At 57.9% G+C, this 18,342-nt stretch overlaps 1 protein-coding gene across 3 annotated transcripts in view; it reads right to left on the reverse strand.

The window, feature by feature from the left end:
* The window catches only part of LOC120389976 (sialoadhesin-like), a 52,452-nt gene that overhangs the window by 13,598 nt on the left and 20,512 nt on the right, over window positions 1-18,342 (reverse strand). Inside the window, exons 1-4 of one of the 3 annotated variants that reach the window (XM_039512151.1) lie at window positions 6,428-6,603; window positions 5,330-5,398; window positions 4,379-4,732; window positions 2,902-3,165 (exon numbers count right to left, since the gene is read on the reverse strand). In XM_039512151.1, coding sequence (XP_039368085.1) covers window positions 2,902-3,165; window positions 4,379-4,732; window positions 5,330-5,369 — 658 coding nt within the window. In that variant the 5' untranslated portion in view covers window positions 5,370-5,398; window positions 6,428-6,603. Of the gene's footprint in view, window positions 1-2,901; window positions 3,166-4,378; window positions 4,733-5,329; window positions 5,399-6,427; window positions 6,604-16,212; window positions 17,530-17,804; window positions 17,834-18,342 lie in introns of those variants that run through there. The other 2 variants (XM_039512150.1, XM_039512152.1) reach the window with 2 other exon arrangements.

Here is an 18,342-nt window from a genome sequence, read left to right on the forward strand (position 1 = left end):
GTTTAAACTGTGTTCCCGTCATCTAATAAACCTTTTGTTTTACAGTCTGGCTGAGAGTCACATCTGACTGCCGAGTTGGGGTGCAGGGACCTCTGGCTGCCCCAGGACCCCACCTGGGCGGACTCACTGCGGAAAGTGCATGGTGTGGAAGGGCTGAATGCTCCGAGGTCAGACCCATGAAGGTGTAAGCTTCTTGCCCTGGAGACAGTCTGCTCAGAGAGGAGGCTCCCCCAGAGTCCTGACTGGCTTTGAAGGAGTGGTTCCAGAGCATCCCAGCATCTCCTTCCACCCCATGCACTTCTCAGAAGTCCACACAGGCACTAACACTCCCTCCTCTGGCCTTTGTCAAGAAGGCTAACATCATTTTGGGCTGTATAAGTAGGGGCATTGCCAGCAGATCGAGGGACATGATCATTCTCCTCTATTCAACATTGGTGAGGCCTCATCTAGAGTACTACGTGCAGTTTTGGGCCCCACATTGCAAGAAGGATGTGGAAAAATTGGAAAATCCAGTGGAGGGCAACAAAAATGATTAGGGGGCTGGAGCACATGACTTCTGAGGAGAGGCTGAGGGAACTGGGATGGTTTAGTCTGCAGAAGAGAAGAATGAGGGAGGATTTGATAGCTGCTTTCAACTACCTGATAGGGGGTTACAAAGAGGATGGATCTAGACTGTTCTCAGTGGTAGCAGAGGACAGAACAAGGAGTAATGATCTCAAGTTGCAGTGGGGGAGGTTTAGGTTGGATATTAAAAGAAACTTTTTCACTAGGAGGGTGGTGAAACACTGGAATGGGTTACCTAGGGAGGTGGTGGAATCTCCTTCCTTAGAGGTTTTTAAGCCCGGCTTGACAAAGCTCTGGCTGGGATGATTTAGTTGGGAATTGGTCCTGCTTTGAGCATGAGGTTGGACCTTATGACCTCCTGAGGCCCCTTCCAACCCTGATATTCTATGATACTCTAAACTGACCACCAAATTTAAGTTGCGTGTTTTTCCGGTCAGGTGAGGACTCTGGGGCAGGGCTGGGGATAAGGAACTTGGGGTGCAGACAGGCTGCCCCAGGGCTAGGGCCAAAGAGGATTCCCCTCCACCCTCCCTGGCAGCAGCAAGCTCCAGGGGAGGGACCCCTCCTCTCCCCCGCAGTTCACTGCACATGCTCCTAGGGTCCCTCTCAGGTCCAGAAAGCCCACTCTGCTCCCCTATGGTGGGTACCGAGGGGGGAGGTTGCCATCACGTATGGCCTCCCCTGCTGCCACCCCTCACCATAGCCTCACTGGGGATGGGGCTGCCCCTTGCCCAGCATGGTGCAGGAGTGGGGACTGCAGGGTGGTAGCTGGGAAGGAGCACAGTATCACAAAATTCACCTAAGCCCCAGCTGCACAGGTCTAGGAAGCTCCCCTCCCCAGTGGTGTAGCCAGGTTCTAACATCAGGGGGAGCAAACATATCCAATTACTAAAAAAGATGCCAGCCAACATATCCAATTACTAATCAGGTAGTTCTATAACAGGCTGCCCTGACCCCATCACCCCCTGAAGCACAAGGTAGGGGTAGGCACCACCATGTTGTGCAACAAACACTTGACAAAATTACTGGACTTAGTGATGGACAATGCAGGCAGGTGGGTATTATGTCATTCAATCATTCAACCCATAAAATTGCACACATTTTGCCTCAGTGAAATTAAATATCCAGAGAATTACTGGGCCTGTGATGATGATGATGACCAGGGCTTGCTCACCTGTGGCTCCCCCTCCCTGTGCTGTGGAGGCACAGCCAGGCAGGTCTGCATCTGCAGGCAGGCACCCTGCCTCAGGTGCAGCTCCCATGGGCCCTGCTAGCTACTAGACTGGGAGCCTCTCGGCCAATGGAATGGGCTGGGCTGGGGGGCGGAAGGCAAAGGGGGAGATTGTAGGGAGCTTGGGAGGTGGGGAGGCAGTGGGGGAGGGGAGTGGGCTGGCACAAAGGGGAGGGCTCTTTGGAGAGGAGTGACAGGGGCACAGGGGTCATTGGGAGTCTCTCGAGGGGGCAGAGGATTGTGTGGGTCTCTGTGGGGCAGGGGGCTGTGATGGGCGGAGCCAGCTGCAACCTGGGTCTGCTCTGCGGGGGGGTGTTGCTATAGTCCCCTCAGGAAGCCCCCCCCATCCTGTGTATTTTATACCAGCCCCGGGGTGCCCATTGCTGCTCCTTTCCCCACCCACGGCTCCATCTGTCTGTCCCCACAACTCCCCCGGCTGTGTCCGTCTGTCTGTCCTCACAACCCCCCTGGCTGTGTCCTTGTGTCTGTCTGTCCCACAACCCCCAGCTGTGTCTGGCTGTCCCCCACTGTGTGTGTCTGACCCCCAACCCCCTGGCTGTGTCTGTTTGTCCCCACCAACCCCCCCTCCCCGGCTATGTGTGTCTGGCTGCCCCCACAGCTCACCGGCTGAGTCTGTCTGACAGGCACAGACCCTGCTGCTGCTCTGCTCAGGGCTCAGCCGCTGCCTGTGGCTCGCTCCCCCTCCCTGCTGTGGAGGCGCGGCCAGGCAGCTCCGGCACCGCCCCCGGCAGCTCCCATTGGCTGGGGTTCCCGGCCAATGGGCTGGGAGTCCAGTCGCTCCTGAGGCCCCTCCCGGGAGCTGCCGCTGCGGTGAGTGAGAGCTCTGGCCAGGTGTTGGAACGCGGGGACCCCCAGCACAGGGTCTGGGGCCCAAACATTAGTGGGGCTGAGCCCAGCTCCTGGATTATTGGTGGGGCCTGGGCCCCACGGGCCCATATAACTCGCCGCCCCTGAGAAGAGAATCCCGATTCCCTGCTCCCCCGCTCTAACCACTAGTCCCCGCTCCCCTGCTAGGGATAGAACCCAGGCATCCTGGCTCCCAGCCCCCCTGCTCTACCCATGCCATGTCTAGCAGCAGAGCTCACCTGTCCCCAGGCGCTGGGATTGGGCAGAGTCACACTCATCCCTGTATCCATCCACCTGGCATCTCAGCGCCGCACCGAGGTCCAGCTGGGACGGGGATATTCGCAGCTCGTTTGTCACAGCCCTGTCCAGGGTTTGCTCTGGGCTCGGCCACGCGCCATCTCGGTCGTACCAGGAGGGGCGATGGGGACAGGTGGCCCCCACAGAGCAGGTGAGGGAGGGTCCCGGTTCCAGTCGGTGCCCCAGGGAGGGCTGGCACCGATGGGCTGTGAGGAGAGGAGGGGTGAGGAGCCATTGAACCCTGCTGGGCCCTGGGGCTGGCACCTCCCAGGGGCCGCGGCCTGGCTGCAGAGCGGGGAGCAGCCCCCAGGGGGCGGGCACGGCCCAGCCTGGGAGCTCGGCTGCCCGGGGCAATGAGGGCTCCTGGCAATGGGGGAGAGCAGCAAAAGTTGGCCTGAGACACGGGGAGTGCTAGGTCTGCCCGGAGGGGGGCAGCCGCCTGTGGGGGGCACCACACATCGGGCCTCAGACCAGAGCCCTAAGCGGGACTGTTTTGAATTCTGTCCCGTTCCTGTTATTCAAGTGCCCGGCTTTGGTTTTTGCATTTTCATCCCCTCCCAGCCACAAAAACCTTCGATCCTGCAAATCCCGCAAGAGAGACAGATTCCCCCACGCTGCTAAAAACCAACCAACTGACCGACCGAAACCGGTGGGTGAAGATATGATCGATACCAACGGAATTCAGACCCAATTTTTACCACTAAAAGAAGAAAACAAATCTTGCTTGAGCCAGGTACAAACACACTGTAACTCCTGTTATCACAGAACGCGTCTCTGACCTGCCTTGGGCCGGTGCATTTCCCCAGATTTGGAGCGAGGGAGAGAAACATGGAGAGGAAAGAGAAGCTCACGCAAAATATTTTGCAGTTTCCCCAGTAGGCGACTGTTGATACATTTATGAGATTTAGTGTTTTCCAGCCAATTCCCACAGCCTGGGTTTTTTGCCAAACTGAACCCGCCCCCAACACAGCACATTTTACCTGCTCCCGCTGTTCAGCTGGGGGGTCCTGAAGGGTCCCAGTCCCACTATCGGGCTCCCCCCGAGAGCCCCTCACACCTGCTGCATTACGCTGGCTGCAGGGTCAGTCTCAGCGGCTCTTCAGCACAGGCCAAGGGTTAGACAGAGTGACGGGGACACGGGTCTGACAACACAGCCCAGGAGTCTGACCCACAAGTCCCCCCTGCTCTAACCACTACAACCCCCTTCCCCTAGAGCTGGGGAGAGAACCCAGGAGTCCTGGCTCCCAGCTCTAACCACTTGGATTTCAGAGCAAGGCAGAAAGGGGGGGGGTGTCCCTGCTGCCCCCTGCTGGAGGGGACGAGTCCTGCTCTGTGTCTGCGCACTCGTGTGTAGTGTCCTATCTGAGGTTATCCAAGGTCCCTGTGTTGAACTGGGGCTGCTGGACGGAACCTGATTACCAAAGACACGGAGTCGCTGTCCTGGGTAAGTCGTCCAGCTGTCATTCTTGACATCGCCGACTGTCTCAAACCGGAAGCGGTAGGTGCCCCAATCGCTGGGGCGCAGCCCCTCCAGATGCAGGGAGCAGTTGTGCTGCAGGTCCCCCAGGTAGCGGACGCGCCCCTTGAAGGCAGCATGGACACGAGCCTCGTCCGAGTGATACACGGTTTGACCCCCTTCCCGTGTCCAGTTCACGGCACTGACTGTCTGTCCTGCGGGGTAGGTGAAGGAGCAGGGGATGGTCACGCAGGAGCCGGCCCATCCTTCAACGGGCCCTGGTGCGAGTGTCACTTTCCACTCCTGGCCGTAGGCACCTGCCGGGGACAGGAATCGGGGGTCAGACCGGCGCCCGGCCCCAGCGAGTTGGGGAACCGGCCCCGCAGGCTGGGCTGCCGCACAGATCCCACCGGGAGAGGCCAGCATCAGCTCAGCCCCCAAACCAGGGGCTTTAATCCACTCAGCTCAGCTCTCCTGGCCACCCCCTTCAGTCCAGCCCCCTCAGTGCACCCCTCAACTCAGCCCCCCATATCCCCCCTCAGTGAACACTTCATCCCCTCTCTATTCAGCCCCCCCTCCATAGCTGGGACTCTGACCCTTGGGCCAGAGGCCCTGACTGCAGGAGGAGCCCCACTGGCAAGGGGTCAGGCTGGGTGACCAACTTTGATTGGACAAAGTCCTAAAGGTTTGATCACATGACAGTCTTTAATTACAGATTAATCTTTAATTCCTGGTCAAGGCCAGACGCCCCCTAGGCTTGAACTGGAGCCGCTGGCGCGAGTGGCTGGGACGTCCCTGTGCTGGAATCCGGTTCGGAGCCCCCTCCTGGCAGTGTAGACGCACTCCCAGGGCTGGGAAACGGTCCCCACCGGCCCCCTGGGCGGCAGCGCGTCGCGTCTGTGTGAATTACTCACCGCTCAGCAGGCAAAAGGCAGCGACCAGCACCAAAGCCATCTCCGTCCAGCACAGAGCGCTCAGCCGGCCTGGGGGGGACAGGGGCCGGGAATGAGTCACCTGCAGCATTTCTGGGGGACAGCTCGTCTGCGCCGGGCGATGGCGTCCGGCCACGGGATCTGCTGCGTGACCAGGGATTTTACACCTAGAGCCCTTTGTAAAAGCATTTCCTAACCAGAAGGGAGTAAAGCCCAGAGATTGGCCCGACGGAGCAAGGATTGCTTGCATTTTTATCCCCATGTGCTTTGTGGGCCATGTGTGCAGAGCTCATGGCCTCAGGGGTGAAATGCAGCCACCTCTAGAGAGGGGCGCGTGGCTGTTTGGCAGCTCACAGCAATGCAGAGGGCAGGTTCAGGGCAGGACCGAAGGACTGTTCCTATGTGGAGCTGACGTGCAGGGAGAGTCAGGGAGGTGAAATGGAACAAATCAATTTGGGGTGCGGCAGGGATCCCAGGGGGGCATTCTGACCCCTTGGGATAGAGCCAGGTGGGGAAGGGTATCACAGGCCCAAGGGGCAGGGGCAGGGTTCAGTGTCTCAGATGGGAACAGCAAAGCCCCAGAAGCAGAGATCAGCCCTGACTGCGAGGGGAGAGCCCCCTACAGAGCCCCCCGGCCCATCCTGCAGCTCCGCACCCCCAGCGCTTCCTCTGCTGCTTCCTCTCCGATAGCTGGATTGTTTATTGGGTCCCATCTGTGTGTGTATCTGTGACCACAGCCTGGGCAGAGCCAGTGTCTGATGTTACCCGACCGCTCTGAGAACGTTCTACTCCTAGATCTGTCATGGACCCACCATACAATAGCGGGTCAGTCACCGCTCCTCCCAGTGCCTCAGTTTTCTCTCCCACCTATTGTCTATTTTAATTGTAATTTCTATGGGGCAGGGACTGTCTCTGTCTGTGTCTGGGCAGTGCCTGGAACGAAAGGACCCAGATCTCAGCTGGGGCCCCTCCCATAAGAAACTCTCACCGTTTAATCTCCTCTCAGTGATTTAGAGATGCGAAGAATCATTCTCCCCAAATCTGACTTTTTGCCCCAAAACAAGGAGAAGTGGGTCTTACCTGGGCCCTGGGCCTGAGTTAGCAGCTGGGACTCCGGTCTGATCCCACTGCTGACACTAACGGGAGAGCAGGGAGGTTGGGGGCAGGTATCGAGGAATCATATTTATCTACATGTGTGGCAATAGCCCCAGGCACTGTGAGTGGCTGGTGGCTCAGGGGAGGGAAGGGAACCGAGATCGTATGTTGCCTTTAAAGGCTACGAACACACTTCCTGGTTTGATAGCAATAGGATCTAGTGGTTACAATGACTGAGAATCAAGACTTCTGGTTTTTATCCCCAGCTGGGGGAGGGGTATGGGGTCTAGTGGTTAGAGCAGGGGGCTGCGTGTCAGGACTTGGGGGTTCTGGCTCCACGCACCATTTTTCCCTGGGAGCCTTTCACTTTGTTGTCTGTCTGCAGCAGAGAAACTTCCCCTCTCTCTGGAAATTGCGAAAGCTCAGCCCCAGCGCTGGTTACATGGGGGGTGTGTGTGGTGGTGCCTGTTCCTTTTAACCCCCCGTCCAGCCTCAGAGACTCCCCAGCCACAGGCCAAGAAGCAATGGGCTTAAACTGCTGCAAAGGAGGTTTAGGTTGGACATTAGGAAAAAGTTCCTAACTGTCAGGGTGGTTAAACACTGGAATAAATTGCCTAGGGAGGTGGTGGAATCTCCATGTCTGGAGATATTTAAGAGCAGGTTAGAGAAATGTCTATCCGGGATGGTCTAGACAGTATTTGGTCCTGCCATGAGGGCAGGGGACTGGACTCGATGACCTCTCGAGGTCCCTTCCAGCCCTAGAGTCTATGAATCTATGAAATGGGGCTGCTGGGTCATATTTAGAAGGCCCACGACCCCTGTGCTCTGAGAGACCCTGGTGAAGGGATGAGGCTTGGCCCTGTTCTAGTGCTGGCCAGCTGGGATCTCAAAACCTCTGAGGAGCCGCTGAGCCTTTGGAGTGAGAGGAGGGTCCCCATCCCCCAGGGGCAAAAGCAAGAATAGAACTGAGGAGTCCTGACTCTCAGCCCCACTGCTCCAACCCACTAGACCCCACCCCCCTCTGCTAGTTGGGGATAGAACCCAGGAGTTCCGACTCCCAGCCACTGTGACAGGTTCCCTGGGGTACAACCTGGATCTGGGGCACTGCTGAGCCCTGTGGCTAACCAACCTGTGTCACGGAGTGTGGGGGAGTCAGGGCTCTGCACCCCCACTTCCTGCTATTCACCGTGACTCTCAGCCAGCCGGTAAAACTGAAGGTTTATTGGACAATAGGAACACAGGCTACAACAGAGCTTGAAGGTACAACCAGGACCCCTCAGTCAAGTCCTTCTGGGGGGCAGGGAGCTTAGACCCCAGCCGTGGGGTTCCCTGCGTTCTGCCACCCAGCACAAAACTGAAACTAAAATCTCTTCCAGCAGCTCCCCAACCCTCCCCCCAGCTCCTCCTCTCCTTTGTCCAGTCTCCAGGCCAGAAGGTGTCACTTCTCCCAACCGCCCTCCTGGCTCAGGTTACAGCTCAGGGATCTTCCTTCAAGGGAAGTTCCCCATCCCCATTGTAACCCCCTGCCACATTCCCAGGTCAAATCCACCCGCTCCCTGCTCCTTCACACCCGGGCTCCCTCTCACACTGTGACGCTGAGTAAGGACTGAGCCTGGGGAGGCTCCAGGAAGATGGTGTCTCCAGGGAGGAAGCCCTGGGGATACGGCCTCATACCAGGGCTGGACACCTTGTCCAAGAAAACGTGAGATTGTATAAAAGACCCTTGGGTCCTGATTCCGTCATCTCAGAGCTGCTTAGAGTTCATCAGGGGAAGTTTGAGTCGCAAGATTGAGGTCCCAGTTCTGCTGGTACACGCTGAATAGGGTGAGCAGATGTCCTGATTTTATAGCGACAGTCCTGATTTTGGACGCTTTTTCTTATATAGGCTCCTATTACCCCCAACCTCCTCTCCTGATTTTTCACACTTGCTGTCTGGTCATCCTAGCCCTGAATGTGATATTTGGGTTTTAGATCGGAACCACATGCTTGTTAAAATTTAATTTTGATATTGGAGAGTTTAAGGGTTAAAAATCAGTTACAGTGAGTGACCCCTGATCAAGATCCCGACAGAAAAGCCTGGAAGAATTGTGCTTACAGAGAGGGAAGTGAAAAATCTATTAATTGCCAGGGATAAGGAAGCAGAGCCAGTGAAAATGCCTGCAGTGAGAAATCAGCGGCTAGGACTTGAACAAAAGCAAAAAATAGCTGATATGGAAGGAGAAGCTGCTGAGAGAGAACGCCTGGGTTTGAACATGAACAGAGAATGGCAGATAGTCGATTGCAAGAACTAGAAGCTAAGGCAAAAGTGGACAGACTTAAGCTCCAACTCAAGAGAATAAAGGCACAACAGGAACTGTCTCATCCTGAAAAACCAGCTCCTCTCAGCAACAAAGGTGGAGATAGAATCTATCCAGTTTGTAACAATGTTGGTCTGTTGTTTGACTCTAAGCAGTTGTCTGTGTGTAACCACCTATACCGTAACACTGCCACCTTTTACCTAAATGCTTTTATTGTGAGCTCAGGGGAAGGTAACTGATGGGTTTGGTCACAGATACACCCTTGGGACTGTCACCTGAGGTGCTGGATTTACCTCGGAGCCTGCTTTCCCTGCCAGCCTGGGAGTCCAGGACCCTGCCTTGTTAAGCCAGACACTCTAGCCTGCTGCAACACAGACCCAGGTCTGGTCCACACCCCTAAAGCTGTTGTCGTAACTCAAAATAGAGGGGAATAAACACTTCCCTCAATCTGCTGGCAACGGTCCTACGAATGCAGCCCAATATGCCTTTAGCCTTCTTGGCAACAAGGGCACATTGCTGACTCATATGCAGCTTCTCATCCACTGTAACCCCCAGGTCATTTTCTGCAGAACTGCCGCTTAGCCAGTCAGTCCCCTGTAGCGGTGCATGGGATTCTTCTGTCCTAAGTGCAGGACTCTGCGCTTGTCCTTGTTGAACCTCATCAGATTTCTTTTGGCCCAATCCTCCAATTTGTCTAGGTCACTATCCCTACCCTCCAGTGTATCTACCTCTCCCCCAGTGTAATCTGTGAACTTGCTGAGGGTGCAATCCATCCCATAGTCATTGATAAAGGTGTTGAAAAAACCAGCCCCAGGACCGACCCTTGGGGCACTCTGCTTGATATCGGCTGCCAACTAGACATGGAGCCATTGATCACTACCTGCTGAGCCCGACAATCTAGCCAGCTTTCCATCCACACTTTCCCATATCCACACAGCCAGTTATCCAATCAGGTATGACTTGTCCTTGATGAATCCATGTTGACTGCTCCTGATCACCTTCCTCTCTTCCAAATGCTTCAAAATGGTTTCCTTGAGGAATTGCTCCATGATTTTTCCAGGGACTGAGGTGAGGCTGTTCCCTGGGTTCTCCTTCTTCCGTTTTTTTAAAGATAGGCACTAAATTTGCCTTTTTCCAATCATCCGGGACCTCCCGTGATCACCACGAGTTTTCAAAGATAATGGCCAATGACTCTGCAATCGCATCAGCAAATTGCCTCAGCATCCTTGGATGCATTAGATCTGGACCCATTGACTTGTGCATGTCCAGCTCTTCTAAATAGTCTTTAACCTGTTCCTTCACCACTGAGGGCTCCTCCCCTCCTCCCCATACTGTGTTGCCCAGGCAGCAGTCTGGGAGCTGACCATGTCTGTGAAGACCGACAATTGCCCCATTACCCAGAGAGACGTTCTCAGAGCAGTTGGGTAACATCAGACACTGGCTCTGCCCAGGCTGTGGTCACAGATACGCACAGAGACGGGACCTGATAAACAATCCAGTTATCAGAGAGGAAGCAGCAGAGGAAGCGCTAGGGGGTGCGGAGCTGCAGGACGGGCCAGGGGGGCTACGCAGGGGGCGCTCTCCCCTCGCAGTCAGGGCTGGCCCCGATGCCCCAGGGTGGCGCTAGTGGGGGCTGTGCTGAAAGGAGGGGGGCTCCGTAGGGGGCTCTCCCCTCGCCATCAGGGCTGATCTCTGCTTATGGGGCTTTGCTGTTCCCAGCTGAGACACTGAACCCTGCCCCTGCCCCTTGTGCCTGTGATACCCTTCCCCCACATGGCTCTCTCCCAAGGGGTCAGGACAACCTGCTGGGGTCCCTGATGCACCCCAACAGTTTGTTCCCATCCCCCTCCCTGACTCTCCCCACATGTGTCAGCTCCACACAGGAACCTTCCTCCGATCCTGCCCTGAAACCATCCTCTGCATTGCTGTGAGCTGTCAAACAGCCACGCACCCCTCCCCAGAGGTGGTTGCATTGCACCACCAAGGGATGAGCCTTGCATACATGGCCCCCATCGAGCCAGTATCCAAGCTATACTCCCTTCTGGTTAGGAAATTTTTTTTACGACAAGCCCTAGGTGTAAAATACCTGGTTATGCAGCCGATCCCATAGCCAGACGCCATCGCCCAGCGCAGACGAGCTGTCACCGTTGTGGTTGCCATCCTGCTCCTCGTCCTTGTTAACGTGGGGGTTTGTTAACTGCTCGTGAGGGGCCAGAGGCAGGCAGGAGCCGAGGAGGCCGCAGTGGGTATGAGCTGGGCTGTGTGGTTGGGAACAGGGATGGGGCTGGTGCAGGGGGTGGGTGATTTGCGGGGGGCTGGGGAGACACATGGGGAAATAGGGGGATGATGGGAGACACTTGGGATAATTTGGGGGGTTGGGACCAGTGGTTTGGCAGGAGACCCTATGGGTTATTTGGGGGGGGCAGAGGCTGATAGTTTGGGGGGCTGGTGGGAGACACTTGGGAGAACACAGGGCCGCGGGGCTGCTGAGACATTGGGGTGATTTGTGGGGTGCTGGTGGGAGATGGGGGAAATGCAGGTGCTGACGGATGGTGGTTTGGGATGGTTGAGGGGAGACACTGGGGGGAATGCAGGGGGCAGCCAATGATTTTAGTTTATGCGCTGGCCTGGGCCCAGCCCGCAGCCCCGCAGTGCTCAGGAACCCGCAGCCCAGGCCAGGCCGCCCCTCGCTGTAATTCTGTCTGTGCCCACGGGGGGGTGGACGTGGACGCGGGGCCAGGGAAGGCCCCTCTGCATGGAACGGGGCTGAGGTTCCAGGTAGGATTGTCCGTTCCACCCACTCCCGTGCCCAGGGCACCATCGCCCCCTAGTGTCTGTGCCCCAGGCTGAGCGCAGGTCTGGGCTGAGATCTGAGCAATTAGTGACCTTCCTATTCCCCTGTGGCCCAGCGCCCCCTAGTGCCGGGCTGGGGCATTGGGGCCAGTCCTGCCTGCCAGGGGAGAGCCCCTCCCCCACCCTGCTCCCTGCCCATCTCCCCTCCATGCCCGGATCGTGCCCGGCCCTGCTGAGCCAGAGGGAGGAAAGTGAAGGACTCAGACGCTGCTGAACAACCCCCTGCACCTGCAGCGAAAGGGGGAAGTTTGGAGCCTCCCTTCAATGTGCTCTGGGGCCCGCCCCCCCCAGCTCACCGCAGGGGGACCCACAGAAATCTCACCCCCTCCTCACTCCACCCGGTGCCACTTCTCCTTTTGCCTTCCAAAGCCGCCAGACTGATTGCTCAGCTCCCCCCGGCCAGATCGGCTGCCGGAGAAGTGGCTGCAGGACGCGCTATAAGGTAATTGCACCTTCCCCTGCCGGAGGGAGTGGGGGAGGCTGGGAGCCAGGACTCCTGGGTTCTTTTCCCAGCTCAGTGCAGCCCCGTTGTGCCAAGTGCCCCCCAGACACACTGAGAGATGGTCCCCGCCCTCCTGTGCTCCCAGGCTAAGCCAGCCCCTTGGGGTGCACTGGGGCGGAGAACCGTGGGGCTCAGGAGAAACATTCTACCAGGGGGCAGCGCACTTCATAGCGGGTGTTGGCAGAGCTCCCCCCATCCCCCGCAGCTCCGTGTGTGCCCCCCTCCCACCCCCTCTAGGTCAGGGACTCCGTGAAACCTCTTTCCCCTTAGCAGGGGCTCTCGACGCCCCCATTTCCCGTCTGCACCAGGGCCCCCCACTCTAACCCCCAGGCCAGGGGTCCTCCGAGTCCCCCATTCCTGCCTCCCCCATACCAGCTCCCCCCATGCCAGGGGCTCAGTCTGTGCCCCCTCCCCACTGGGCAGAGCTGAGTTGTGGGTGGGGCTGGAAGGCATCAGTGGTACCCGCAGCCGGTTCTCAGATCTACCATCAATTCCAGAGCCAGCTGGAGCTGGGGCTGCTCTGACCAGATGAGGGGAGCTCTGTGTGTCCCCCATTTCCCCACATCTGGTTGGTCAATTCCCCCCCCCCCCCCATCAATAGGTCTCTGCTCCTGGGGGTCTCTAACTCTCCGTGGCACTTTGGGGCGCTGTGCTGCAGGGTGGGGGCTCTCCCTGGCAGGCAGGGCTGGCGCCGATGCCCCAGAGCGGCACTAGGGGGCGCTGTGCTGCAGGGTGGGGGCTCCCCCTGGCAGGCAGGGCTGGCTCCGATGCCCCAGAGTGGCACTAGGGGGCGCTGTGCTGCAGGGTGGGGGCTCCCCCTGGCAGGCAGGGCTGGCTCCGATGCCCCAGAGTGGCACTAGGGGGCGCTGTGCTGCAGGGTGGGGGCTCTCCCTGGCAGGCAGGGCTGGCTCCGATGCCCCAGAGCGGCACTAGGGGGCGCTGTGCGGCAGGGTGGGGGCTCCCCCTGGCAGGCAGGGCTGGGGTTAAGATCTCGGGGGGGGGGGGGGGGTGGCACAGGTGTCAGACCCGGAGCTCAATAGACTGAACAATGTGCCAAGAAGAAGCCGTGGGAAGCGGGTTTCCTTGGGCTACCGAGGGAGGCAGGAAGGCAAGTTCCCCATCTCTGCTCCTGCATGAACCCGGCCTTTGGACGCGACACCCTGCAGAGGGGGGCTGGTCGGCTGATCACCTCCCCCTGGAGATCAAAGGCCTGAGACCCTTACGTGCTGCTCATCTTGGGGGCAAACCCCAGTGCTGGGGCGTGCAGGACGGACCCTCCTGCAGCCTGAGGGGGGAGCTGGAAGGGGGATCTCTGGGGCGCTTTGGAACATACAGGGCGGTTCTCGGATGGCTTCGGGGTGATTCCTCTGTAACGCTCGCACCGCGAGGCTCCCGCTGGTTGCCGAAGAAGAGCCGGGGGGCAACTTACCTGCGGCCGTTCCGCTGACTGGGGGAGGCCGTCCGGCTGGCTGGGGATCTCCCAGAGTCGGCAGGCAGCTGCGCAGCCGGGAATCATCCCGGGGAGGAGGGAGAGAGACACAGATCTTGGCCCAACATGGCTGGGGAGCCAGAAACACTGAAGTGGGTGTCGCAGAGGGACCATGGAGGGGGATACAGGTGCAGGGCCCTGCCTTTGTCATAGCCGTCTGCCCTGGCCGTTAGGGCTGGCCCCAATGCCCCAGGGTGGCACTAGGGGCACTGGGCTGCAAGGCGGGATGGAGGTGCCAGCGGGCGCGGGGCTGCAGGGGTGGGGTGGGAGCGCTGGGGCGCTGTGCTGCGGGGGTGGGGTGGGAGCGCTGGGGTGCTGTGCTGCAGGGGACGGGGTGGGAGCGCTGGGGCGCTGTGCTGCAGGGGGTGGGGTGGGAGTGCAGGGGGCGCTGTGCTGCAGGGGGTGGGGTGGGAGCACTGGGGGTGCTGTGCTGCAGGGGTTGGGGTGGGAGCGCTGCGGGCGCTGTGCTGCGGGGGGCGGGGTGGGGGCATGCAGCCAGCAGGGGAAACAGCTGCTCTGGTGCCCTGTGCTGCTCAGTAATGGGGGAGGGGCATTCCCAGGGCTCTTCGTCCCCATCCCCCAAGCAGGGAATCAAACGTGAGGAGCAGCCGGGGCCTTTGACTCTGGCCTGCGCCGTGCCCGGCCTGCGGCAATGCACAGCCTGACAGCAGGCGTGCGTCTGGGTTCCCGCTGTGCAGCTGGGAAACTGAGGCACGGGGTGAATCGGAGACCCTCATACACAAGTGGGCTTAGAGTTCTGGGCTCTTCTGCAGCTCTAACCACTAGACTCCACTCCCCACCCAGAGCCACGGGTAGAACCCAGGAGTCTTGGCTCCCAGCCCTGCACCCTAACCGAATAGAGGGATCTGGTCTGAGCTCCCGGGTGGGGTTGGGCCCCCCCTTTTTATAACGTGAGTCTTCCTAGAGCGACCTTCTGTGTGTGTACATGAAAGCGTCACCCCCCTTTTCCCTTATGGGTCTGTGTCCCCTAGACACCCCTGATCTCTCTAGGTCGTGTCTAGTTCTCTTTGTTCTCATTAGCACTGACACCCCCGCAGCCTGTGGTGCAGACACACATTGGAGCCAGAGGTGCCGCTACTGCATTTTTCTGATTTAAAACTAATCTTCTGGCTGATTGTTGGTAACAGACACCTCCAGCTGGGGTGTGATCGCTGCTCTTCAGCCCCTCTTTCCCACCGTGTGTTGTTCTGTGTCCCCAGCAGGAATCCTGCGCTCCGGGGATATCGCCAGCCCCTTGGACGGTCCTGGAGACGATTATAGCAGCCTGGGGGGCTATTCAAACTGAGCCTGGCCGAGGTCCCTGCGAGCCGTGGTCCCCTCTGCGCTGCCAGGACCCTGAACCTGAGGAGACTCCACCACTGACGCCCCAAACGGCCTGTGTTCACCCTCCTCTAGGAGCCGGGAAAACCCCTGAACCAAGCTCACGCCCACTGCTCGGCCCCAGCGGGTGCGGAGCCCGGCTGCAGCCCAGACCTCTCTTAGGGCTGGGAATTGCTGCTGTCACATGCTGGGTTCTTCTATCTTTGACTTGACCCGGAAATTTCCTGCCTGTCTCCAGTTTGGGATTTGAAATCTCCCTTGTTCCCCTCTCCTTTGCCCCTGGGAATTGCTGATCATGTCTCACCTTTAACTCCGAGTTAACCGTAGTTTTTTCTCTAGGTGTTGGGACCTTCCCCTGTGGTGTTATCTGGACTGGTGATCTGCTAGGTCACTCCAACCTTAACTCTGGGAGCCGGCCTTACCCTGCTCTGCTGTGAGACCCCCCACTCCTGGGATGTTCACACACAGCCTCTGCCATGTCAGCCGCTCCTTGGAGTGTGCAACCGAATGACACTAGCCAACATCTCCGGTCCCAGACACAACCCTAGGAACCTCCGTCTTGCAGTGCCCAGTTATGGCCACTGGATGCTGCAAGCTTATATGAGTTTGTCAATTTATCAAATAAATGGATATGTACCAGGCTCGTTATCCCAAGGGGAGTGTGACGGGGCAGCCCCACCCCGCACTAGCCCCAGCGATGTCAGACCAGTAGCTCTGACAGAGGAAGTCCCGCCCTGTTTGTACTGGGCATGCTCCAAGTGCTCTGGCAGTATAAAAAGAGGGAACTCAGTTCACTCTGGGCTGGCAGCTGCAGGGGAAGGACCTAACTGTGGAGCACCAGCCCTCACTCTTGAAGCTGCTGGGATCGGCGGCTTCTACAGGCCAGCACAAACCCCTACTGCGGGAGGAACCAGGGGAGGCGATGGACCCGGAGAGCTGCGGAGAACCGTGGGATTTGTGGGAGACCCCAACTCCCAAGCCAGTAGGCAGTGACTGGGGGGTGATGGACTGGAACCTGGCCCTGGTGAACCTCAGTGTGTTTTGGTAGGATCCCCCTTCCGCCCCGCTGAGCCAGTAGTAAGGTCCTACTGCCCTGTAAGAAGGGCTGCTTCTATAGACTCTGCCCTGCAACCCAGGCTGCCTCTATGGACTCTGGCCGTTAGGCCGTGCTGCCTGGTAACAAGGGGCGTAAGCCCCCACAGGGAGTATGTGACACACTTCAAACCAAACACACAGCTTCAGGCAGAACAAACAAATGTATTAACTATAAAGATAGACTTTACGTGATTATAAGTCAAAGCAGAACAAGTTAGATTTGGGGGTCAAATGAAATTAAAGCAAAACATGCTCTAAGCTGCTCTTAACACTTTCAATGTCCTCACAAACTGAGATGCTTCTCCCCACAGGCTGGCTGGGTGCTCTGCAGCCAGGCTCTCCCCTTTGATCAGCGCTTCAGTCGCTTGGTGCTGGTGTCTGTCGATGTAGGCGGAAGAGAGAGGAAGAGCCTGGCAAACATCTCCCCCTTTTATCATGTCCTTTCTTCCGTCTTGGCTTTGCCCCCCCCCTTCAGAGTCAGGTGAGCATCACCTCATCGCCGTCCCAAACTGCCCCAAGGAAGGGGGGTGACTCACGCCAGAGTCCAACAGATCCTTTTGATGCTGCCTAGGCCAGTGTCCTTTGCTCCTGTGACGCTGGACTGGGTTTGTCCCGTCCATGCCCTGATGAGGTGTGAACTGCCCCTCTGCTTTTTTTCTTTTTCCCTGGGGCTTATTTTAAGCCATGAAAACACATTCTCAGCCTCATAACTATATACATGAAATTATAACATTACCGTAACAACAGTTACTATAACATCACTAGAACAACAATGCTCAGTTCGTCATGAGCCTTCCCAAGACACTCGACATGACAAACTTTGCATTAGACACCACACAATCATATTAAAAGGATGAACATGGGGGGGCAGGGTGTTCCCACGAGGTACAGAACGTCACAGGTATTTCCACTTTTTTCTATATCAACTTTATAAAAAACAAAATTACCTAATCCCTGTATTTTGGAGTTATTTATTCCCAGTGGAGTGACGGCCATGTCACCCCAGCTGGGGGTCTGGCCCATTCATTCCAATGGAGCTATGGCCAATTGACCCCAGCATAGGTGCCAAATCCAGGGGTGGTCTGGGGCTGGAGCACCCATTGGGGAAAAATGATGGGTGCTGAGCACCTACCAGCAACCCCCCATCAGTGCTTCCTCCTCCCGCCTGCCACAATCAGCTGTTCCATGGTGCAGAAGGCTGGGGGAAGGGGAGAGGAGCGAGGACGCAGCGGGCTCAGGGTTGGGAAGAGGTGGGGCAAGGGCGAGGCAGGGGTGTGGCCTTGAGGAGGGGCAGAGCCAGGGGTCAAGCAACCCCCAACATAATGGAAAGTCGGCGCTTGTGGACCTCCACTGGGATCTGGCCCCATTGAGCGATGGCTTCTCTTTGTGTTTAAGGTCCCAGTCGTGCAGAGGGGTCCCTGGCTGGTCGGGATTTCGGCGGAGCTCAGTGGGAACCAGCTCGGAGAGAGTCCAACTGGCTGTAAATATCCTGGGTCCGTCCTTGGAGTTCCTGTAGCCCAAACAGAGAGCCAGTGAGATCCCTGCTCATCGGACCCAGGGCCAGCGGGGTGGGTGCTGCCAGGACCAGACACTCTGTGGCTGGGGGAATCTCCCCTGAGCCGGTAGCAGGACGAGGTCTGACACACACACTCGGGCAGTGCTGGTTCCACCCAGCAGGGGGCAGGGATTTGCACTACGGGGGATGGGGAGGCTGCAGCTGCACACACACCCCAGCCAGCAGGGGGCAGCGGGGCCCGGGGGGAGGGTAACAGACCCTGCACTCACCTCATAGGGTGACTCTGTCTCAGCACCTCCTGGGAAAGGGAAAATAGTTTCTGTTATTAGATTTGGGGCTGCCTAAAGCACCAGCCCCCTGAATCCCGCCAAGTGTCTCCCACCAGCCCCCTCAAACCACCAGCCGCCCACCCCCTATAGCCTTTGGTTTTATCTAAAGTGAATGCCAGTGAGGTGACATTACAGCAGTGAGGGGCCGGCGCTGGCGGCTGCCGTCTCCGCTCAGCAGAGTCACCTCGGCCTGGTTTAGATCCAGCGTCTCCGGGACACAGGGAGGCCCAGACCAGTAACGCAGACAGTGGCAGGAACAGGGTCCCGTCTCTGCTCAATTGTATAAAGTCACCAGCTGAGTGATGACTGTCACCGCGTGTCCAACTCCTAGATGGATCCATGCACCAGCGAGAGCTACACACGGACTCGCAGCCTCCCACACAGCAGGCAACGGGTGCCCCGCGATTAGCTGAAATGTGACACTGTTTGCCCTGCACCATTTGTGGCAAACCCATCCGGCAGCTACTGAGTTAGAGCA

Source organism: Mauremys reevesii, linkage group 24 (genome assembly GCF_016161935.1).
Source record: "Mauremys reevesii isolate NIE-2019 linkage group 24, ASM1616193v1, whole genome shotgun sequence".
In the NCBI taxonomy this organism is placed as follows: Eukaryota; Metazoa; Chordata; order Testudines; family Geoemydidae; genus Mauremys; species Mauremys reevesii.